A 21,189-nucleotide genomic window follows, 5' to 3' on the forward strand; every position below is an offset into this window, starting at 1 on the left:
TGCACCCTCTCCAGGGCTGACCCCCCCCCCCAGACCCCCTCCATAAGGTCGCCCCATTTGGGGCACAGGAGGTGCCCGGGCAGGGCCCTGGTGCAGAAGGCAAGTGCCCACGTGTCCCCGCTCGCTGGGGACGGCAGGCTGGTCCCTGGGGGCGCAGACGGTTTGGGGGGGCCCGGGCTGGGGGAGTTACACAGGATGCAGATGGTTTGGGGGACCCCCTGGGGCCTGGCCTGGAGGTCCCTGGTGGTGGTGGGGTCTTTGGGGTGCAGATGGTCCTGGGGGGCCTGGGACTAGGGGCCTTGTGGGTGCAGATGGCTGGGGATGGGCGGGGGTTCTGGGGGGGTCCTGGCAGTGCAGATGGGCCGGGAGCCCCCTGGGGTGCAGGTGGGCTGGGGGGGGGGTCATGGCAGAGCAGATGGGCCGGGAGCCCCCTGGGGTGCAGATGGGCTGGGGTGGGGGGTTGCTGGTGACGCAGATGGACCGGAGCCCCCCGGGGTGGGGGCCGGGGTGGGGGCCCGGGCGGTGCAGATGGGCAGGGGCCCCCCGGGGGTGCAGATGGGCAGCCCCGGTGCAGCGGGGGGGGGCAGGCAAAGCCGATTAACGGCCGTGGGGGAGCAGGGGCCGCGCCGGTGAGGCGGGGCGGGGGGGGGGGGCGGACCGGGCGGCAGCACGTGCTGTCGGGCGGCTCCCCCCCCCCCCAACTGTCGCAGTTTTCCTCTGCAGCGGAGCCGCACCGGGGCGGGGGGGGGGGGCACCGAGCCCGGCCGCTTGCTCTCAGTCCCCCCCCCCCCCGGGGCAGTGCGAAATGCACCGGGGGGGGGGGCTGCGCATCGTGGGCAGGACGGGCCCCCCCCGCCCCAGTCCCGTTGGGGGGGGGGTGCGAGGTCCCCTCTCGCCGCCGCCCCCCGCCTCGGGGCTCCGGCGGGGACTGCGCGCTGTGTGTGTGTGGGGGGGGGGGGGGGAACCGAAATTCCGCCCCCCCCCCGAGCCCGCCCCTTCCCGACGGGAGCTGGGGGGGGTAGGGGCGGGGCGCCTCCCTCCCCCGCGGCCAATCCGCGGCGGCGGGCGCGCGGACGGGCAGGCGCGTCGACCAATAGGAGCGAGGGCCGCGGGTGCGGCCCGCCCCCGGCCGGCTATATAAGGGGGCGCCCGTCGGGGGCCGCAGCCTGTTACTTGCGTCGACCCTTTGCTTGTCGGGACGAGTAACCGCGCCGCCAGCATGGTACGGGGGGGGATCGGGGGCTATGGGGAAATGGGCGGGCGGGCTGTGCTTTGGGGGCTATTGAAAAATGGGGGGGTGAAAACGGGAAGGAAAAGGGGCTTGGGGGGTTTGGAAATTGGGGAGAGAAGGGAGTGGAAGAGGATCGGGAGTCTGGGGGTGGCGTCGGGGCAGGAGGGCAGGGCTGGGGGGGAAGCAGAACAAGGGAGGGGGGTATCGGGGCGAGAGGGCGGAGCTGGGAGGGTGGATCGGGGCAGGAAGGCAGGGCTGGGGGGGCATCGGGGCAGGAAGGCAGGGCTGGGGGGGGCATTGAGGCGGGAGGGTGGAGCTGGAGGGGGATCGGGGCAGGAGGGCTGGGGGTAGTGAAAGATTGGGAGGGAGCAGGGGTCTTGTGGGGGGGGGGCAGGGATGGGGGTGGGGAAGGGGCTCTGGGCAGAGCAGGGAGGTGGGGGCAGCCCCAGCCGCGGGGGTGGGCGCCTTTGGGTGCAGCACGTGGTCCCCCTCCACCACCACCACCACCACCACCCCCCCCCGCCATCGCCCCGGTTGGGGGCGGGGTGCCCGCCTGGTTTTGGCGCCCAGCCCCGACCGTTACCCTTCCCGCGCGCGGGAACGGGTCCGGGGCGGGCGCGCACGCCCACGCCGCGCTGGGACCCTGCTCGCCCCACGGCACCCCCCCGCCCGGGGGGGCACCCGCAGCCTTGCGCACACCTCGCCGTCCCGCCGCAGCACCGCATCCCCAAAACCCCCACCAAGGGCCGAGCTGCCCCACGGCGCTCCCTGGGGAAGGGGGGGCAGCGAGTCCCCGTTGCCCTCCGTGACCCAGTTTGCACCACCGGAAACCAGCCCCATGCGAGAGATCCCACGGATTGGATCCCATCGGCCACGCCGGGCGTTCCCGCTCCCAGCAGCCCCCCCCCCCCACCCCATAGCCGGGCTTAGGCGCCATCTGCGCCGGCCAGGGCGGGCGCTGCGCGGCAGGAATGCGCCGGAGCAGGTGGTGCCACGCAGGGTGCGGCCGGGAATGCCGGGCGAGGGGGCCGCGAGCAGCTGCCGCCCCGCGCACCCCTCCGCCGAGCCGCCCCGGCTTCCTCTGCCCGCTCGGGGTGCTGACGCCATCGGCCCTGCCTGGCGGTTTTGGGTCAGCTGTGGCATCTTCTCCCCCCCCCACCCCCCCCCGCCCGTGTCGTGCGCAGCAGCGCGTTCGTGCCTCGACTTCCCCGCTGCGCCGCGCGCTTCCTCCTTCCCGCTGACGAAGGCTGCTCCTGCTGCGCCGCGGGGCGCGTGCCCGTGCCAGGAAGCAGCGCAGCGCTAGCGAGCCGTAAAATGTCCTCCCCGTGCCAGCGCTCGGGGCGGGAGGCGGCCGGGGGGGCAGAGAACTTGGAAACAAACCTAATCCAGGTGCAAAGCAGCGTCCTCGCTGCAGCAGGTATTAACTGTTAGCAGGAAGCTGGAATTAACCCGGGGTAAAAACCCAGTTCCCAGCTCTGGGGCAGGGGGAAGCGATGGGGGGGCTGAGCCCGTTCCCAGCCAGCCTGGAGCCCCATGGCTGGGGGGGGGGGGGGCAAAGGTGCCCCGAAGGGAGCCAGACCCCAACGCCTCTCGCAATGCCCCGCAGCGTGAGTGCATCTCCATCCACGTGGGCCAAGCGGGCGTGCAGATCGGCAATGCCTGCTGGGAGCTGTACTGCCTGGAGCACGGCATCCAGCCCGACGGGCAGATGCCCAGCGACAAGACCATCGGCGGCGGCGACGACTCCTTCAACACCTTCTTCAGCGAGACGGGGGCCGGCAAGCACGTGCCGCGCGCCGTCTTCGTGGACCTGGAGCCGACGGTGATCGGTGAGCACGGGGCTGGGCGTGGGGCGGGGGGGCCGCGGTGGCGGCGGCATCGCCGGTGCTAACGGGATGCCCGGCCTTGTTCCGCAGATGAAGTGCGCACGGGGACCTACCGGCAGCTCTTCCACCCCGAGCAGCTGATCACGGGCAAGGAGGATGCGGCCAACAACTACGCGCGGGGGCACTACACCATCGGCAAGGAGATCATCGACCTGGTCCTCGACCGCATCCGCAAGCTGGTGGGTGGAAATCCGCGGGCTGGTGGGGAAAGGAGAAACTCCCCGAGTGTGACCTGGAGGGCCGGGAGGAGCCGAGCCTGCACCTTGGGTCCGGCCTCGGGTGGGGGGCTCTGGCTGCATTTGGCAGACCTGGAGCCCCCCGGTGCTGCCTGCCTCGGACTGGGGCTCCCTCGGGTGCTGGTGCTGGGTCCACGTTGTTGCCCGGATCCTGGGAACGCAGTCAGGAACCCTTACGCTTCCTGGCAGGTTGAACACGCTGCCTCTGGGCCCTGCAAACCTCCCATAGCTGCAAGTCCAAAATCTGTCCCCAGAGGGTGAACTGCAACCCAAGTATGAAACTGGGCCCTTCGGGGGAGACCTGGGAGAGGCTGACTGCAGTTCCGGAGCTGGGAGAACCTTATTCTTATCCCTTATTAGGGTCGTCTGAGGTTTCCCCTTGCTATGGACCCTGATCCTTCTTTACAAACTGCTTAAGAGCAGCTGAGCAGCATGTTTAAGTCCTGCTGGGGCTGCTTTATACCTGCCTTCCCGGATTGGAGAGGGAATGCTAATTCCCTGGCTTAGCTGGGTCGTTGCAACCCTCTGTGCAGGCGCTGCTCTTAAAATGGCTGCTATAAAACACCTTCATGTGGCCTTGTAAAACGGAACGAGTTTCCTCCTGCCAGAGCAGACCCCGTGCGCTGCGGACACCGCAGGGGCTGGCTGCAGTGATGGGCGGGAGCCGAGTGTCCCGGAGCTCTGTGGGAAGAAGCCCCCTTTCCTGGGAAGGCAGATCCTGCTGCCGCGCACGGCTGTGTGGCTGCAAATGGCATCGGGGGGCTATGGCAGACCCTGGCTGTATATAATATATATTCCTGATATGAGATGCCCCAATAGCCTGACGCACTGGGGTAAATACTTGCATTCTTTGACAAGTAAATAACAGCTTAAATTCAGAAAATGGTTCCTGTGACAAGGAACAGGATGGTGCGGGCTTCCAGCCAGCGTTGCTAGTGGCTGAGATGGGATGTGCAGGGCACAACCAATAAATGTATCTTGCTTTCTCCCCTTTTCTTCCAGGCTGACCAGTGCACAGGCCTGCAGGGCTTCCTGGTCTTCCACAGCTTCGGTGGGGGCACCGGCTCTGGCTTCACCTCCCTGCTCATGGAGCGCCTCTCTGTTGACTATGGCAAGAAGTCCAAGCTGGAGTTCTCCATCTACCCGGCACCGCAGGTGTCCACGGCTGTGGTGGAGCCCTACAACTCCATCCTCACCACCCACACCACCCTGGAGCACTCCGACTGTGCCTTCATGGTGGACAACGAGGCCATCTACGACATCTGCCGCAGGAACCTGGACATCGAGCGCCCCACCTACACCAACCTGAACCGCCTTATCAGCCAGATCGTGTCCTCCATCACAGCATCCCTGCGCTTTGATGGGGCCCTGAATGTCGATCTGACCGAGTTCCAGACCAACCTGGTGCCCTACCCCCGTATCCACTTCCCCCTGGCCACCTATGCCCCCGTCATCTCTGCTGAGAAAGCTTACCACGAGCAGCTCTCTGTAGCAGAGATCACCAACGCCTGCTTTGAGCCGGCCAACCAGATGGTGAAGTGTGACCCTCGCCACGGCAAGTACATGGCCTGCTGCCTGCTGTACCGTGGCGACGTGGTGCCCAAAGATGTCAATGCCGCCATTGCCACCATCAAGACCAAGCGCAGCATCCAGTTTGTGGACTGGTGCCCCACGGGTTTCAAGGTGGGCATCAACTACCAGCCGCCCACGGTGGTTCCCGGCGGGGACCTGGCTAAGGTGCAGCGCGCCGTGTGCATGCTGAGCAACACGACGGCCATCGCCGAGGCCTGGGCCCGCCTGGACCACAAGTTTGACCTGATGTACGCCAAGCGTGCCTTCGTGCACTGGTATGTGGGGGAGGGCATGGAGGAGGGGGAGTTCTCGGAGGCGCGGGAGGACATGGCTGCCCTGGAGAAGGATTACGAGGAGGTGGGGGTGGACTCGGTGGAAGGCGAGGGCGAGGAGGAAGGGGAGGAATACTAAATGCCTGGTTCCTCCTGTCTCTGTAGCATGTCCACAAAATGTCAGCTGCAAACACTTTAGCTTTCTTGTGCCCCAGGCAGGGGTCTGGTCCCGCAGGCCCAGGGCTGGGAGGACGCTGGGGCCAGGCTGGGCGCTCTCACTCTTCCACAATGTGATCATGTCGGTTTTCCATGTGTCTGTACCATGTCTGTGAATAAAAGGCTTTAAAAAAAAAAAAAAATGCTACTGTCTGATACAAACCCTCTGTGTCTGTCTGCGGTGCGGCGGGGCCCCCCAGCCCCATTCACACGGGAACAGACTGTCCCTATTGTCTCCGCAGGCTGCTGTGCATGGAGACGCTGGCGCTGGCCCCTGTGCAAGGTGCCTGCTGCCAGCCCTTTCCTGGGGACAGCACCCTGGGGGCTACTGGGGGGGGGTTGGTCATCCATCGGGGCCCCCCAGGGTGGCTGCTGCCTCTGGCTGCCAATGATGGTCCTTGGAGCTTAAGGAGCTGCTGAGGGTCCGACTCCTCTCGGGGCAGTAGGGAGCCTCTGATGGCGCTGGGGGCCGTGGTGGCAGTACCCTGCAGCCTGGCGTCCCCTGCGGGGGGGGTGCTGGCCTGTCCCTGGCAGGGCGCAGGGACCCTTGCTGTGCCCTTGCCCCAGGGTGAGGTGCGGGAGGCAGTGGGTGCAGCAGGGCTGGTGTTAATCCTGGCCTGGGGATTAGTGCTGTTGCGGGGATTAGCCCTGTCCCTGGCGATTAACCCCAGGCTCCCGGGATGGGGGTGAATGGTGCGGCACCGGGGGGTTTAACCCCACCGCTACCGGCTTTCCCGCGGGGCAGGGGCACCGGCAGGCGGCGCCCTCCTCTCGCGGGACTTAACGGGGGTGGAGGGACCCGGCCCGTTTGTCCCCCATCCTTCCCCCCCCCCCCCCCGCGACCGGGCCAGCCCCGGGGACCCGGCCCTTCCCCCACGGTGGGAACGCGGCGGTGGGAACGCGGCGGCCGGCTCGGCCAATCGGATCCGCCCGCGCCGCCCTCGGCCAATGAGCGGCGCCTCATTCACCGCCGCGGAGCCAATGGGGGCTCGGCCGAGCAGGACGGGGCCAGCCCGCGGGGCGGCCGCCGCGGCCCGGCGGGTGCGTGGCCCTTTAAGGGCGGGACGCGGAGCCGATACATTGTAGCGAGCACCGGGCGGGGCGGGGCCGGGCCGCGCCGACCTCCCGCAGCGCTCGGCTCGGCTCGGCTCGGCTCGGCTCGGCAGCGCTGCGCTCCTCGCCCGGCCGTTCTCCCGGTTCGGCTCGGCGCCTCGACCCGACCCGACCCGGCTCGGTTCGGTTCGGCCCGGCCCGGCCCGGCCCGGCCCGCAGCTCCTCTGCTCGGCCCGGCCCGGCCCCCTGCGCCGCCGCCCGCCCAGCCATGCTGGCCGCAGCATGGACCCTGCGGAGCACGACGCGCTGGCCGTGCGGGAGCAGCTCTTCCACGAGCGGGTCCGCGAGTGCATCGTGAGTACTGGGGCCGGGGGCGGCTGGGCGCCGGGGGGAGCGGGACTCTCCCGCCCCGCCGCCGGGGAGCCTCGGGCCGGCCGCGAGCGGGGCGCGCCCGGGCTGGGCTGCGGCGGGGGCCGCCTGTGCCCTGCGCACCCTTATCGCTGCCGCAGGCGCCCGGGCTGCCTGGGTCTCCGCGATAGCCCCACCCGCGGGCCGGGGTCCGGCGGGCCGCGACCGGCCCTGTGCGCCCGCTGCGGCGTGCCATCCTCGCCGCCGGCCTCGAGAGCCTCGTCCCCCGGTGGGGCGAGCTGGCCGGGCCACGCCGGGCTGTGGTGCTCAGCGTGGCACTGCCGGACCCGCCGTTTCCCGGGGTCCGCGGGGTGGCTGGAGAGGGGATGGAGCATGTGCTCCGCGGGGCCCCTCTGGCCACGTCCCTGTGCAAAGCACCGAGCCTTCCTGTTATCCCTGTGCATGGGGACAGGATTTCCTGTGGTCTCCCCCTCCCGAAAGGACCCCGAGCACTGGAGGAAACAGAGCCCGAGCAGCAGCAGACCAGGGAGGGCAAGCGCAAGTGTTGGCCCGCTGCCACTCGGCCACTGTGCTGCCCGGGCACCGGGACCCCAGCACTGGGGTTTTGGACCTCCCTGTGCTGCTGCCAGGAGGGCTGGGGGTGCCCAGCGCCGTGCTGGGCCCTGCGGAGATGCTGCGTGGCTCCGGCAGCCCTGACCCAGGCTCTGGGCTTGTTCAGGGTGGCGTGACCCTGCCGAGCCCTGGGCACGCTGTGGAGCTGAGCCCAGCCCCAGCAGTGCCCAGTGCCCGCCCAGTCAGCAAAGCGGGGCCCTCACAGGCTCCAACACTGCCCTCCGTGCCCACGGCAGCTGGAAGGGCCTTGCAGAGGTCCCAAGGCCCAGCTGTCCCCTGGGCCTGGCGGAGCGATGCAGCTGCCTTTGCTCCTCTGCTCTCCCCTGGCAGCCTGGGCACCTGCTGCTGCAGAGGTCAGGGATGCTGAGGACCCCGGCATCCTGGTCCCTGGCCTTCTCCCCAAGGCCATTCCTGGATGCGGCACTTGGGGATGGGTTGTGCCATGGAGCGGCTGAGGGGGCTGCGACGGGTGGTGCGGGGTGGCCCGGCTGTGGCTGCGGAGGCCTCATTCAGTGCCTGCAGGGAGGAGCCGGTGGCCGGAGCCTGACATCTCAGGTGGCAGCTCCCCAGACCTCCGCCCTGATCCACCACGGGCAGCTGCGTCCCGCCCGGGGACTCCCTGGCTCAGCACCGCCAGCGTGGAGCTCACGCGACCTTTCAGACTCACCGGGCCACGTTGCTTCGCTCTGCCTCGCGCCCAGGCCCTGCAGTTGCATAAGCGCAGCGATACGCTGGCCGGGGAGGACCCGCCGGCGCCGGCTGGGCTCACTGCTCCCAGCGGCTCAGGGTGCCCCCGAGCTGCCTCCCACCCTGTCCCCTGGGCCCCGGCCAGCCGAGCCCCCCCTCGCTGGGCAGTAGGGAGGTGCTGCGGTGGCTCCGTGCCACCCGTGCCAAGGCAGCGGGTTCGGGCGACCTTTCCCCGTCACCGGCTGCGCACGCAGAGGGAGGAAAGGTCGCCGCGTTCCTCAAGTGACGCCTGCGGTCGGGCCTCGGCGTGCCAGCGGGGGTGGCAGGGACGCCGGAGCCGGCCTTGGCGCCAAGCTCAAGGCTGTTCCCGTGGCTCTGCTTGGCGCTGACGGCAGCGTGTGAAGGCTGCGGGGGACGGGGCAGCGCTGGGATGTGCCAGCATCCAGAGCACCCCGATCCCCCTGGATCCAACAGCCCAGGCTGGCTCAGAGCTGTGGCACGTGCCAGTGCTGTGCTCTGGGAGCTGCAGCTGGGTGCTGGCAGCTTGAGAGCACCCAGCGGGTGAGCCCAGGCCAAGCCCTGGGAGCAGCCATCCGTGTGCAGGCTGAGGGGACACGGGGGGTGAGTAACCTGGGGCCAGGAGTGGAAAAACAAACAGGGTGGAGCTGGCGGGGCCCCGGGGCTGGCGGCGTCACCCAGGGCGGGAGCGCTGCCCTCCGGCTGTGCGCGGGGCACTGGGCGCCACGGACACGGGTCCTGCCTCCCCGCACAGCCCTCACCATCCCCGTCTGCCCCACAGATCTGCACCCTGCTCTTTGCCAGCCTCTACGTCCTCTGCCACTTCGTCATAACCCACTTCAAAAAGCACACGGACTTCGCCGAAGGTAGGAGTGGCGGGAGCTGCTGGCGCTCTCCTGCTCGCAGCCTGCTGGAGCTGTTTGCATCCCCATTTCGCCCCCCTGGGGCTTGTTCCTCCTTGGCTCCGTGCACGGTTTCCGCCTCCCGTGGGAGCTCCGGGCTGCGTCACGTTGCTGCGGCATCGGTCGCTGTGGGGTGTCCGTTGCCACGCGGCATCTCCCCAGCTGCTGCGGGACGGGCAGCAGAGACCAAAACCTGGGTTTCGCAGCCCTGTGCCCTTTGCTCCCCTCCTGCGAGGGCAGCAGAGGCTCGTCCCCTGCCCGGGGCTTGAACCCGCAGCCCTGCCGCCTTCCCCATTGCCCGGCCCAGCCTGCAGCCCTGGGATGGTGCCAGCGGACCGGGCCGGGCTCAGAAAGGCTTGGCCACGGGCGTCTGGGGCCAGAGCAGCCCTGCCCAGGTGCCCTCCGAGTCTGGCTGGGGACAGGAGGTGAAGGGACGTCCCAAAGGAGCCAGGGCAGAGCAGGTGCCTGGGCTCGGCTGGCCTCAATCTGATTTGTGTTTCTCTTCTGGGGTTGTTTTTCTTGCCCCACAGTTCATGACGATGAGGACGCTGCGGTCAACAGGATTGCGTAAGTTCCTGCCTGTCCCTCTGCCCGCAGAGGTGCTCGGCCGCTTCCCCTCCCCGCCCGGCCCGAACGCCGGGGCCCCCCAAGCTCATGGGGGCCGCTGGCCCTCCTGGGGACAGGGCTGGCTTCACGTCTGTGGCCGTGCACGGGCCGAGAGCTGCTGCCCTCGTGCCGTGCCAGCGCGCCGGAGCTGTGCGCCGGCTGCCCCCCAGCCTGTGGCCTCGCGCAGGCTGGGGCTGTGCACGTTCACGCTGGCCGTCTCGCTGGGCGCCGTGCTCCTGCTGCCCTTCTCCATCGTCAGCAACGAGGTGCTGCTCTCCTTCCCCCACAACTACTACATCCAGTGGCTGAACGGCTCGCTCGTCCACGGTGGGTGCCGGGCGGCCGCGGCTGGGTGGCCTGGGATGCCCCACGGCCCTGCGCGGTCTCACCCCGCGCCGTCTTCTCCCTCCAGGCCTCTGGAACTTGGTCTTCCTCTTCTCCAACCTGTCCCTTGTCTTCCTCATGCCCTTCGCCTACTTCTTCACTGAGTCGGAGGGCTTTGCGGGATCCAAGAAGGTAGCGCGGCCCTGGCTGTCCCCTGCCCACCCCCCCCCGTGCCCTGCTCCCCGCTGAACACGCTGTCCCGCAGGGCATCATGGCCCGGGTGTACGAGACGTCGGTGGTGCTGCTGCTGCTGACGCTGCTGGTGCTGGGCATGGTCTGGGTGGCCTTGGCCATCGTGGACAACGACGCGGCCAGCCGAGAGTCGCTCTACGGTGGGTGCTGCCTTGGCAGCTGCGAGGTGCTGGGGGGCTCAGGGGCTCCCCCAGCTCCGGGAGCAGCCCTGACCCTGCCTCCTCCGCAGCCCTCTGGGAATATTACCTGCCGTACCTCTACTCCTGCATCTCGCTCTTTGGCGTGCTGCTCCTGCTGCGTAAGTCCAGCGGGCTCCGGTGGCTCCCGGCCAGGCCCGTCCCCCCTCCCCGCGCCAGCCTCACCGGCCCCGTCTGCCCCACATCCCTGTGGTGGCTCATCACGGGGGGTGATGTTACCATTGGGGCATGGCCCTGGGATGCCCAGCAGGGAACAGGGGCTGCCGTGTGCGGAAGCGGGGTTGTTCCATGCAAATGGTGCTGGTCTGGAGGGGTTGTGGCAGGGCTGAGCCCCTGGCCCCAGTCCTGGACCCCTGTTCAGGACCCTTTGGAGGGGCAGGATGCTCGGGGCTGGGGCACCCTCTGCTCACCCTCTCCTCCCACCTGCAGTGTGCACCCCCTTCGGCCTCTCCACCATGTTCACAGTCACAGGGAAGCTGCTGGTGAAGCCCCGGGTAAGGCATCCCCCCCCCACCGCAGTGCAATCCTGCTGCCCCGGGGTCTGGGTGTCCCCGCGCCCCGGGGTGGCCAGGCCTGGCATTCCCGCCGGCTGGCCGCTCACGGGCTCCTCGCCCCGTCCCCAGCTCCTGGAAGACCTGGACGAGCAGTTGAGCTGCACGAGGTTTGAGGAGGCCTCCGTGTCCCGTCGGATCTCGTCCGGTGGGTGCCCGGCGTGGCCGGGAGGAGGGCGGCTCGGGGCAGACCCGGAGCCCCTCTCGCCCGCGGCCCCCGTGAACCCGCAGTGTCCCCTGCCTCCGCAGGCAAGGCCTCCTGCTGGCTGAACTTGGACGTGGAGCTGCTGCGGGAGCAGCTCTTGGCTATCCAGAGCAAGCGGCGCACGCTGGGTAAGGCGCCCGGGGACCAGCCGGGATGCCTGGGCTCCCCCTGGCTGGGTGCAGGGACTGCTGGCGCCCCAGGAGCCTGCGCCCCATGGAGGGAGGGCGGGTAAAATGGGGGGGGTGCTGTGACCCTCCCCGAGCACCTGCCCCGGGGCTGGGGCTGCCGGGGGAGCAGCGCCCGTCTCACCCGGGCCTGTCCCCCCCCGGCACAGAGCTGCGGCGCCGAGCCTCCCCGTGGCAGAGGAACCTGGGCTACCCCCTGGCCATGCTGTGCCTCCTGGCACTGACGGTGAGTGTCCCAGGAAGCCGGGACACCTGGGCTCCTGAGGGGACCTGGCATGCGTCCCTGTCCCGTCCCCCCCCCCACCACCGCTCCTGCTGCTGCCCTGACTCCCGCCTCCCTCCGCCCAGGGCATCTCGGTGCTCATCGTCTGCTTCCACGTGCTGGAGCTGCTGCTGGACGATGCGGCGATGCCGCGGGGTATCCAGGTACCGGAGCCTGCCGGGGGCGGGAGGGTCCCTGGAGGGGACAGCAAGGAGCCGCGACCCCCAGCCCAGGGAGCGCTCCCGCCGCCAACATGCCTCCTTCCCCGCAGGACGCAGCCCTGGGCCAGGTCTCCTTCTCCATCCTCGGCTCCTTCGGAGCTGCCCTGCAGGTCGTCCTCATCTTGTATCCTTCGTGCGGGGTGTCCCCGGTGCTGTCCCCACCTCTGTCCCCCCCCCTCAGTTCTCCCTCCTTAACGCCCCGCGCAGCTACCTGATGCTCTCCTCCGTCGTGGGCTTCTACAGCTCCCCGCTGTTCACCCGGCTGCTCCCCCAGCGGCAGGACACCCCCCTCACCAAGGTGAGCGGCGCGGGGCCGTGGGGTCCCGCTGTGGGTCCCCGCAGTGAGTGCGGCTGCGTGTGGGTCTGGGCGCGTGTGGCCGTGTGCACTGTGCGCTGTCCCCACGCGAGGGCACCACGCGTCGGCTCCAGCCCTGTCCGGGAGCTGCCGTCGCCCTCCCCGCGCCCACAGCAGGGCTCCGGGTGCTTCTGGCACCCTGGGGTGACGCTCCCCAGCCCTGCGGGGGTCTGTGCCACCGGGCAGGGCTGCAGCCCTTCAAATGGTCCTTTTTTTCCCCCCCCCTGCCCCAGATCATCGGGAACTGCGTCTCCTTGCTGGTGCTCAGCTCTGCCCTGCCCGTCTTCTCCCGGACGCTGGGTGAGGCCCCACTGCGGGGACGGGGCGCTGGGCTCAGCCCCGCAGCACTCACCCCCTCCGCGGGGCCGCGGCACCCTGACCTGTCCCCTCTGGCGCAGGGATCACCCGCTTCGACCTCCTGGGGGACTTCGGCCGCTTTAACTGGCTGGGGAACTTCTACATTGTCTTCCTCTACAACATGGTCTTCGCCGCGCTCACCACCCTGTGCCTGGTGAAGAAGGTCACCTGGGCCGTGCAAGCCGAGCTCATCCGCGCCCTCGGTGAGGGGGGGGCCGGTGGGGGGAACGGGGATGGCGGGGGGGACGGTGCCGCGCTCACCCCTCTTCCTCCACCCAGGTCTGCACAAGCTGCCCCTGCCCGTGACGCGCTCCCGGCCCCTGCGCGAGCGCTGCTAGGGCTGGGGGGCCGGGGCTGCCACCGCCCCGAGGACGTCTCTGCGTGCCCTGAGCCTGCCGGGGCCGGGTGCCCTGCGACAGCGGAGCCTCCGTGGTCTCCCTCGCCCTGGAGAGCCGAGACCCCCCCCCCCGGCCCCTCTTGGCATCTCGTGCTGCCGCGCCGGGTCCCGGGGACGTGTCCCCCTCGCCGGGCTGGCTAGGGGCTGCGCTGGCTGCGGACCTCGGCCCTGTTCATATACCTCGTGCAAGTGCTGCTGCCCCTCCCGCTGCCCCCCCTGCTGCCCCCCTCTGCTGGCTCCAATTTTCTTAGTTTGTTCTTTTTTTTTTTCTTTTAATTCCCCCCCCCCCACCCAGCATTGCAGTGACAGGGGCTCCTGCTCCCTGTGCCCTCGCTCCCCACCCTGACCCCACACTGGGCACAGGGGACACAGGTTGTCCCCCCCCTGAGGGGCTCAGGGGCCCAAGCTGTGCCCCCATTGCCCTCCCGGGGAGGAACAGGACCGGGGACATGAGCCAGCCCTGGCCTTTCCATGCAGCTGTGTGTGATGAGTCTGTTGGGTCTCTGTTACCATGTTACCTGTTTGGAGCAATAAACAGTCTGTCTTTTTTAAAAATTATAAATATATTTAAGTATTTGAATCTACATGGTTTTATTTTTTTGTCTGGGGGTGGCTGTGCTTGGGGGGTGGCAGGTGGATTATCCATGCCATGACTTACTACAGAGCCATCTCCTTCCTCAGTACCCCGGGTACCCTCCCTCTACCTGGGAGTGGGGGGCACGGTGGGGGCCCAGGCCCCCATTCTGCTTCCCCAGGATGCTCAGTCCTGCCCCACCTGCCCTTCCCTCTCCCTGTGGGCTGCAATTAACCCTCTTCCTGGCTGGGGCTATCAAGCCTTTTCCAGAGCAGCAGGAAGGGAGCAGGGCCGAAGGTGAGGGCTGCTCCCTGCCCCGGTTCCCGGTGCCGCTGGGCCCATTTTCCCCCTGCCAAGCTGGGGGGTGCCTGGTGCGGGGACAGAGGGGCCGAGGAGGCCGGGGCTCCTACCTGCTCCCCCTCCGAGCCCTGGCTTCCCCCGTGCCGAGGGGCTACGGGGGGCTGCAGCCCCCGCACTGCCGGGGGGTTCATGGTGACGGGAGCGGAAGCTGCCCCGGGAACCAGCCCTCCCACCCATCCTGCCCTGGCTGGGGCTGCGCCAGGCCCGGCTCCCCCCTTGGAAGGGGTGGGGGGCCCTCGGCCTCCCCCCAGGCTGGGGCTGAGCAGGAAGCGCAGGAAGCCTGGTTTATATAGCAGGAAATGAGGCCATCGGTGCCCACGATTTCCCCGTAACTCGCTCTCCTCCCAGTCGCCGTGGACTGGTGCTGGGGTGGCCGGACCCCCTTCCCCTCCCCACCCCGGGCCCGCTGCCCCCAGGGCCCTGTCCTGAGCCCCTCTCCTTGCCCTGTGGCTCCCGGGGGGCCTCGCTGGGGTGCAACAGGGACCTGGGCTCGCTGCAGGCTGAGGTCACCCCACCTGCAGCGAAGGAAGCCGGGCTGCACGCAGGGTCCGGCACAGCCTGGCCCCGGGCGCGGGGGCTCCAGGGAGCGCTGGGCGAGAGGGGAAGGTGCTGTGAGCCCTGGGCTGGGACCGGACCCTCACGCTGGCCGGGTCCCCCCAGCTCCGCTCCCAACCCTTCGCCCCCTCCCCCCCCGCCCCGGAACTGGCACCTGCCCTTGCCGGGCTCCTTAGCGCGGGGGTGCGCGGTGCCCGCCCCGGGGCTGTGCAATCCTGCGCCGCGGTGCGCGGTGCCCGTCCCGGGGTGCGCGGCGCCGGGGGCGGGCGGGCGGGCAGGGGGCGGGGGCGGCCCCGGGGGATGTGGCCGCGGCTGCGGCGGCTCCCGGGGGCCGGGCTGCGAGGCGGGGCCGGCCCGGGGCCCGCCGGGGCTGCCCAGTGCCGGAGCCGAGCGGCCGCAGGTGGGGGCAGCCCGGCCGGGCCCGCCCGTCACGGCCCGGGGCGGCTCCGGGCAGCGCACGGTGCAGAGCGGCACCGAGCGGGTACCGGGACCGCGGCAGTGCCAGGAGCGGCGGATACTGGGACCGGGGCAGTGCCAGGAGCGGGGGTACCGGGAGCGCGGCAGTATCAGGAGCGGGGTGGGGGGACCGGTCCCGGGGCAGTGCCAGGAGCGGCCGATACCGGCACCGGGGCAGTGCCAGCAGCGGGCGGTACCGGGACTGGGGCAGTGCCAGGAGCGGGGAGACCGGGAGTGCGGCAGTGCCAGGAGCGGCCGATACCGGCACCGGGGCAGTGCCAGCAGCGGGCGGTACCGGGACTGGGGCAGTGCCAGGAGCGGGGAGACCGGGAGTGCGGCAGTGCCAGAAGCGGCGGATACTGGGACAGGGGCAGTGCCAGGAGCGGGGAGACTGGTACCGGGGGCAGTGCCAGGAGCGGGAGGAGGTCCCGGTACCGGAGGCGCAGTGTTAGGATAAGGGGTGTCGCCGGTGCCAGGGGCAGCGGTAGGAAAAGGCAGGTCCCGGTCCCGGGGTGCGGTCCCGAAAGGCAGGAGAGGGAAAAGCTGCCGGCACCGGAGGCGCAGCGTTAGGATAAGCGGGGTCCCCGGTGCCAGGAGCAGTGCCAGGAGGGGGAAGAGGCGCCGGTGCCGGTGCCGGCAGCAGCGCAGGAGCCGGTGCCCGTCGGGGCGCAGCGGGAGGAGGGCTTTCCCCGGCGGCGGCGGGGCCAAGGGGAGTCCCCGGTGCCCGGGCGCTGCGCTGCGCTGCGAGTGGGTGGCAGCCCCGGGGGGGGGGGGGGGGGCCGCGGCTCCCGCAGCGGCGACGGGACCGTGGGTGTGAGAAGGAAACGCTGCCGACCCGCCCCTGGCACCGCGACCCTCTAAAAGCCCCCGGGTCCCCGAGCGGGGCCATGCCCGCCGCGGCCGCCCGTGCCCCCGGCGCCTGAGCGGGGCGGCGGCGGCGCGGAGCCGGCGGCCGGGATGCCCCGGCGCAGCCCGCTCGCCCTCGGCCTGCTCGGCCTCGCCGCCTGCCTGCTGGCCGCGCCGGCGCTGGGCTGCGGCCCGGGCCGCGGCCCGGTGGGACGGCGCCGGTTGGGCCGGCGGCACCTCACGCCGCTGCTCTACAAGCAGTTCGTGCCCAACGTGCCCGAGCAGACGCTGGGGGCGAGCGGGAAGGCGGAGGGCAAAGTGCTGCGGGGCTCGGAGCGCTTCAGCGACCTGGTGCCCAACTACAACCCCGACATCATCTTCAAGGACGAGGAGAACACGGGGGCGGACCGGCTCATGACCGAGGTGGGGGCTGCGCCCGGCCCGGCCCGGCCCGGCCGCCGGCCTCGCTCCCGGGCGGCGGGGGACGCGGGGAGGCGCGGGGGACGCACCGACCTTTCCCAGGACGCACGGGGGCAGCGCACCGACCTCCCCCGGGGCGCACGGGAGGACGCACCGACGCTCCCCGGATCGTACCGACCCTCCCCGGGGCGCACCGACCCTCGCCGGGTTGCACGGGGGGACGCACCGAGCCTCCTCGGGGCGCACGGGGGATGCACCGACCCTTTCCCGGGCGCATCGACCTCCCCGGGACATACGGCAGGACGCACCGACCTTCCCCGGGAAGCACCGAGCCTCCCCGGGGACGCACCGACCCTCCCGGTGCAGACGGGCCCTTTGTCGAGGGGGGACACGGTCCCCCTCCCGGGGGCGCACGGTGCCTTCCCCGCCCCCCCAGCCCATCACCCCCCCCCGGCCCATCACCCCCCCCCGGCCCTTGTCACGGAGCAGAATCGGGGCCCCTGGACGGGGCGGTCGCAGCGAGTTAGACATTAAGGACCCGCCGTTAGGGATTAACGGGGAAGGAGGGGGCGGCGGGGCCCTTCCCCCGGGCACGGCGGGCGGAGGAGGGTCCGGTCACGGGGGACGGGGGGTAACAGGGGCCGAAGCGGGGCAGCCCGTCCCTCCCCGACCCCCGCCGCGCCTCTGGGCCGGCCCCGGGACGTCCCGCCGCCGGCCGGGGCTGAGCCCGGGGCTGCCGGCGGCCCCGGAGGCACCTTCCTCCCCCGGCGGAGCCACCTGTCTGCTCCAAACGGGGAAACTGAGGCACCGCCCCGAGGGGCAGCAGCAGGACGCCTGGGCTCTCCCCGGGCTGACTCCGGAGAAGGGGGCTCCGCCGGGCACGGGCGGCCCCCGCGGCTTGTCAGCGGCTCGGGGAGGGGGGGGGGCCGGGGCAGCGGGTGCGCTGGGGGCGGGCAGCGGCCGCGGAGCCCCCGGGCCCCGCTTCTCCCCGCGGACGTCCCGCGTGGCCGTGGGGGCTCGGGGCCGGCGATCCGGGACTCGGGGCGGCCCCGCTGTCGCCATGGAGCCGGGGGATGCTGCGCGCGGCCCCGGGAGGCTGCCCCGGCCCGGTGGCGGCGGGCGCGGGCGCGGGGCCGGCCCGGGGGTGCGGGCGGCTCAAAGGGCCCTTTGTGGCCGGGCGCGGCATTCCCGGGGCCTGAGGTCAGCGCCGGGCTCGAAGGCGCCTATTGTCGGGGCCGGGCCGGGCCGGGCCGCCGCATTCCTGCCCCCCCGGGCCGGGCCGCCCCGCGCCCGCCCCTCCCGCCCGCGCTCCGCGCTCCGCGGCCGCGCCGGCGGCAGCCCGCTCGCACGGGGGCCGGGGGCACCGGGCCGCCAGCTGCGGGGGCAGAGATGGGGGGATCGGGGAGCTGCCCCCGGCCCCCTGCGCCCCGCGCCAGCCCCGCCGCAGCGGAGGGCGAGAGGGACCCAGGCGTCCTGGAGCTGCCCGGGCCCCCCTGCCCGCAACCCGGGAGTCCCGGATCCCCCCACGCTGTTTTCTTACTCCAGGCCCTGCTGAGGGAAGGGGGCCCGGCAGCACCCATCCTGCCCTGTCCTATCCCGGTGCTGAGCACCCCCCCCAGTGCCGGGAGATAGGTCTAGTTCAGGGTCGGATGCTCCCCCCGGCCCTGCCCATGGGCCTCCCCGTGGGAGCGGCCGGGTTAATTAATCACAGCCACAGCCGGGGGGAAGGAGATACCCGGGCACCGTCCCGTGCCCTTTCCGCCCGGCTGCCCCGGGAGGGGAGCGGCACCTGCGACGGGACCCCGGGGCACGTTAATGTTTAATCCCCACCGGGACGGGCTCTGCTTTGGGGCCTGGAGCAGACCCAGCGCCCTCAGCCCTGCACCCACTCCGGGGGCCCATGGGGAGGGGGCACTGCCTGACCCCCCCCCCCCCCGAGCCAGCAGCCACCTGCTACCGGCTCTTTGCAAGCCCCATGCAGGTCCCTGGTGTCCATCTGTCTGTCTGCACCTGCAACATCTCCCTGGGAGAGGGGTCCTGGGTGGCCGGGGTGGAGGGTGGTGGGCAGTGGGGTCCCGCGCTGTGGCAGGGCTGGGGGCTGATGCTGGTGCTGCTCCCCGCCGCCCCCAGCGCTGCAAGGAGCGGGTGAACTCCCTGGCCATCGCCGTGATGAACATGTGGCCGGGGGTGAAGCTGCGGGTGACGGAGGGCTGGGATGAGGATGGGCACCACCTCCCCGACTCCCTGCACTACGAGGGCCGGGCGCTGGACATCACCACGTCGGACCGGGACCGGGACAAGTACGGCATGCTGGCGCGCCTGGCCGTGGAGGCCGGCTTCGACTGGGTCTACTACGAGTCCAAGGCACACATCCACGTCTCCGTGAAAGCAGGTAGAACGCAGTGGGGCCAGCAGGGCCCCAGGCTGCCCCCCGGGCTGGGGAGGGGACGTCCCGTCCCCCCCCCCCGCAGGGCCAGAGCACAGCCCTGGGCCTCCGTGTGCCCATGCAGAGCCAGCTCCCGACAGGGCCGGCGGCCCCAGGCAGGTCCCTCTGCCCCCCGGCCTCAGTTTCCCTGTGTGTCCCTGATCCACGCTGCGGCAGGGGCTGCCGCTAGCCCACGCCGCACCCAGCAGCACGGCCCCGTTCAGCCACAGCTCAGCTCTGCCCCGGCCTCTCAGGCCACCAGATTTGCAAAACCCTGCTAACCCCCCCGGCAATCCTGTGCGACCATAACCACGCTGGAGGCTCATCTCCCTTTTGAGCGCAGAGCAGAAGTGTTTTTAAGTTGCGACCATGCCGGGCTGCCCGCGCCGCAGCCCCCGTGCAGTTCAGCGCAGCGCAGGGCTGACAATAAACAGAAAGTGAAAGTGGCCCTAAATGCCAGTGTCCCCAGCGGCGCGGGGCCAGCGGGGAACAAAGGGCGTCAGTGCGGGCAGCACAAAGGGGCTCTGCAGCCCGCCGCCTCCCCGGGCTGCCGGGCATGCAGGCAGGAACCGGGGCGGTCAAAAAGACACGCTTTGTCTCGGGGACGCTCTGAGGTCCGGTTCAAACGGCCCCGCTCAGGGCTGTTTCCCCTCCGTGGGCAGCTGCTGTCCCCGCCAGGTAGCGGCTGGCGGAAGGTGCTCTGGGCCCGGCCCTCGGGGATGTCCCCAGGGACGCGGGGGATGAGGAACCTGCCTCCGGCGGGTGCTGGAGACCCACAGATTTCTCCCTCCGCCCAGATAACTCCTTGGCCATCCGAACCGGCGGCTGCTTCCCGGGCCATGCCACGGTGACGCTGCGGAGCGGCGAGCGCAGGGGCCTCTCCGACCTGCGCCGGGGCGACTGGGTGCTGGGCGCGGAGCCGGGCGGGCGCCTGGTGCCCACTGAGGTGCTGCTCTTCCTCGACCGCGACCTGGGCCAGCGCACGTCCTTCGTGGCCATCGAGACAGCCAGCCCGGCCCGCCGGCTGCTCCTCACCCCGTCCCACCTGGTCTTCGCGGCCCGCGGCGCAGCCAACGGCACGGCCGCCTTCCTGCCCGTCTTCGCCAGCCGGGTGCGCCCGGGCGACGCGGTGCTGGCCCACGGGGCCGGCGGGCAGGGGCTGCGCCCCGCGCGGGTGCTGCGGGTCTCGCGGGAGGACGGCGTGGGCGTCTTCGCCCCGCTCACCTCCCACGGGACCCTGCTGGTCAACGGGGTGCTGGCATCCTGCTACGCCGTGCTGGAGAGCCACCGCTGGGCGCACCGGGCCTTCGCCCCGCTGCGGCTCTTCCACGGGCTCCTCTCGCTGCTGCCGGCCCGCGCCGAGGCGGGCAACGGCACGGCGCCCGAGGCGGGCATGCACTGGTACTCGCGCCTCCTCTACCGCCTGGCCTGGGGCGTGCTGGGCCACGAGGCCCTCCAGGCCTAGTGCCCGGCCCCCGAAAGCCGCCGCACTGCAGATATTTAATGTACCACACTGGAAGTGGGAGGCACCGGGCGCACAGCGGGTCCCTGGCCCCCACCTTGGACCGGGGCACCGGGGAGGAGGGACAGCGATGTCCCCGGTCCCCGAGGAGGCCGGGGGTGCCTGCGTGGCCGCAGTGTCACACAAAGCATTGCCAAGATGAGTGTTGCCCAGGGGTGGCTGGGAATGGGGTCCCTGGGGACAGGGTCTCGTGGGCGGCCCAGGGACACGGGGCTCAGTCCCTGCCCGAACCCTGGGGGTCACCCCACAGCACTGACTGGGCACCTGGCTGGAAAACCCGGGAACGGCTCTGTGCCCTAGACCCCCCCGCACCCCCCTGTATTTATTGCTTTATTAACCACTGCGGCTGGGGACGGCTCTGCTGCCTGGCGAGCCAAAGCTGGGCGCTGGGCACTGTGGGACCCTGCCTGGGGTCAAATCCAGCCCGGGGGTTGCTGAACCAGCCCAGCGCCTGGGCTCCTGGCGGCATTGTGGCCGTCCCCCAGCTCCGGGCCTGCACCCCCATCACCCAGGGTGTCCCAGCCCTGTCCCTGCACAGCTTGGTGCCGCAGGGCACCCGGGGCAGGCGGGGAGGGGACCCTACCCAGCCCCGCAGGCGGATGGGGCGCCTGCGGCAGGCATGGGGTGCCCTGCGCCGGGCCCAGCTCTAACCTGCGCTAACCGCTAACCCGCCCTGCTTGAGAGTTTTATTTTTCTATTTATAAATGGTAATATAAATGTCCTCCATGCCGACCTCCCTGGACAGCGGGCCAGCCCTGTCGGGGCAGGGGGCAAACGTGCTTTTAACCATTTCTGTTAAAAAAAAAATAATACTATTTAATTGTTTTGGTAAATAAAGAGAATCTATGACCCTTGCTGGAAGGCGGCTGGCAGTGGGGGGCGGCCTGGCATGGGCACCTGGGCAGGGGGGTGCCCGGAGGGGCAGGGGCTGGAGGAGCCCCAGGGGGCAGGGGCCAGAGTGGGGGTCCCCAGGGGACAGGGTGTGGGGGGGTCTGTAGGGGCGGGGGAGGAGAGAGGCCGGGGTGGGGGTCCCTGGGGGGCAGGTTCCGGGGGTCCGGGGCTGGG

General features: G+C 70.8%; 3 protein-coding genes across 4 annotated transcripts; all 3 read left to right on the forward strand.

The window, feature by feature from the left end:
• The first annotated feature begins 1,166 nt into the window (after positions 1 to 1,166).
• Positions 1,167 to 5,556, forward strand: TUBA1B (tubulin alpha 1b). Its single transcript, XM_067314160.1, has 4 exons — positions 1,167 to 1,222; positions 2,838 to 3,060; positions 3,148 to 3,296; positions 4,356 to 5,556. The coding sequence occupies exons 1-4, from the start codon at positions 1,220 to 1,222 to the stop codon at positions 5,334 to 5,336; spliced, it is 1,356 nt and encodes a 451-aa protein (XP_067170261.1). The 5' UTR covers positions 1,167 to 1,219; the 3' UTR covers positions 5,337 to 5,556.
• A 1,010-nt stretch (positions 5,557 to 6,566) lies between these two features.
• LMBR1L (limb development membrane protein 1 like) lies at positions 6,567 to 13,234 on the forward strand. Of its 2 annotated transcripts, XM_067314155.1 has the most exons (17): positions 6,567 to 6,820; positions 8,934 to 9,018; positions 9,585 to 9,621; positions 9,848 to 9,987; positions 10,073 to 10,176; positions 10,250 to 10,376; positions 10,466 to 10,534; positions 10,863 to 10,927; positions 11,057 to 11,132; positions 11,234 to 11,317; positions 11,524 to 11,600; positions 11,723 to 11,800; positions 11,908 to 11,981; positions 12,065 to 12,155; positions 12,446 to 12,512; positions 12,611 to 12,772; positions 12,849 to 13,234. In XM_067314155.1, exons 1-17 carry the CDS (start codon positions 6,749 to 6,751, stop codon positions 12,905 to 12,907), a joined length of 1,467 nt encoding a protein of 488 aa, XP_067170256.1. In that variant the 5' UTR covers positions 6,567 to 6,748; the 3' UTR covers positions 12,908 to 13,234. The 2 variants fall into 2 exon arrangements, with proteins under 2 accessions (XP_067170256.1, XP_067170255.1); XM_067314154.1 differs by lacking the exon at positions 6,567 to 6,820 and having other exon boundaries at positions 8,936 to 9,018; positions 9,585 to 9,987.
• Positions 13,235 to 15,678: 2,444 nt separating this feature from the next.
• On the forward strand, positions 15,679 to 20,978 carry DHH (desert hedgehog signaling molecule). The gene is made up of 3 exons (XM_067314161.1): positions 15,679 to 16,180; positions 18,308 to 18,569; positions 19,400 to 20,978. Exons 1-3 carry the CDS (start codon positions 15,869 to 15,871, stop codon positions 20,065 to 20,067), a joined length of 1,242 nt encoding a protein of 413 aa, XP_067170262.1. The 5' UTR covers positions 15,679 to 15,868; the 3' UTR covers positions 20,068 to 20,978.
• The last annotated feature ends 211 nt before the right edge of the window (positions 20,979 to 21,189 follow it).

This window comes from Apteryx mantelli, chromosome 33 (assembly GCF_036417845.1).
Source record: "Apteryx mantelli isolate bAptMan1 chromosome 33, bAptMan1.hap1, whole genome shotgun sequence".
NCBI classification, from domain to species: Eukaryota; Metazoa; Chordata; class Aves; order Apterygiformes; family Apterygidae; genus Apteryx; species Apteryx mantelli.

Bases quoted from the DNA above. Each gene is read 5' to 3' on its own strand.
- TUBA1B (XM_067314160.1), top strand. The intron at 3,061-3,147 runs GTGAGCACGGGG...CTTGTTCCGCAG, and splicing joins CCTGGAGCCGACGGTGATCG to ATGAAGTGCGCACGGGGACC. The intron at 3,297-4,355 runs GTGGGTGGAAAT...CTTTTCTTCCAG, and splicing joins TCGACCGCATCCGCAAGCTG to GCTGACCAGTGCACAGGCCT.
- LMBR1L (XM_067314154.1), top strand. From the start codon at position 9,588: ATGACGATGAGGACGCTGCGGTCAACAGGATTGCGTAAGTTCCTGCCT. The intron at 10,377-10,465 runs GTGGGTGCTGCC...CCTCCTCCGCAG, and splicing joins CAGCCGAGAGTCGCTCTACG to CCCTCTGGGAATATTACCTG. The intron at 10,535-10,862 runs GTAAGTCCAGCG...TCCCACCTGCAG, and splicing joins TGGCGTGCTGCTCCTGCTGC to TGTGCACCCCCTTCGGCCTC.
- DHH (XM_067314161.1), top strand. From the start codon at position 15,869: ATGCCCCGGCGCAGCCCGCTCGCCCTCGGCCTGCTCGGCCTCGCCGCC. The intron at 16,181-18,307 runs GTGGGGGCTGCG...CGCCGCCCCCAG, and splicing joins CGGACCGGCTCATGACCGAG to CGCTGCAAGGAGCGGGTGAA. The intron at 18,570-19,399 runs GTAGAACGCAGT...CCCTCCGCCCAG, and splicing joins CCACGTCTCCGTGAAAGCAG to ATAACTCCTTGGCCATCCGA.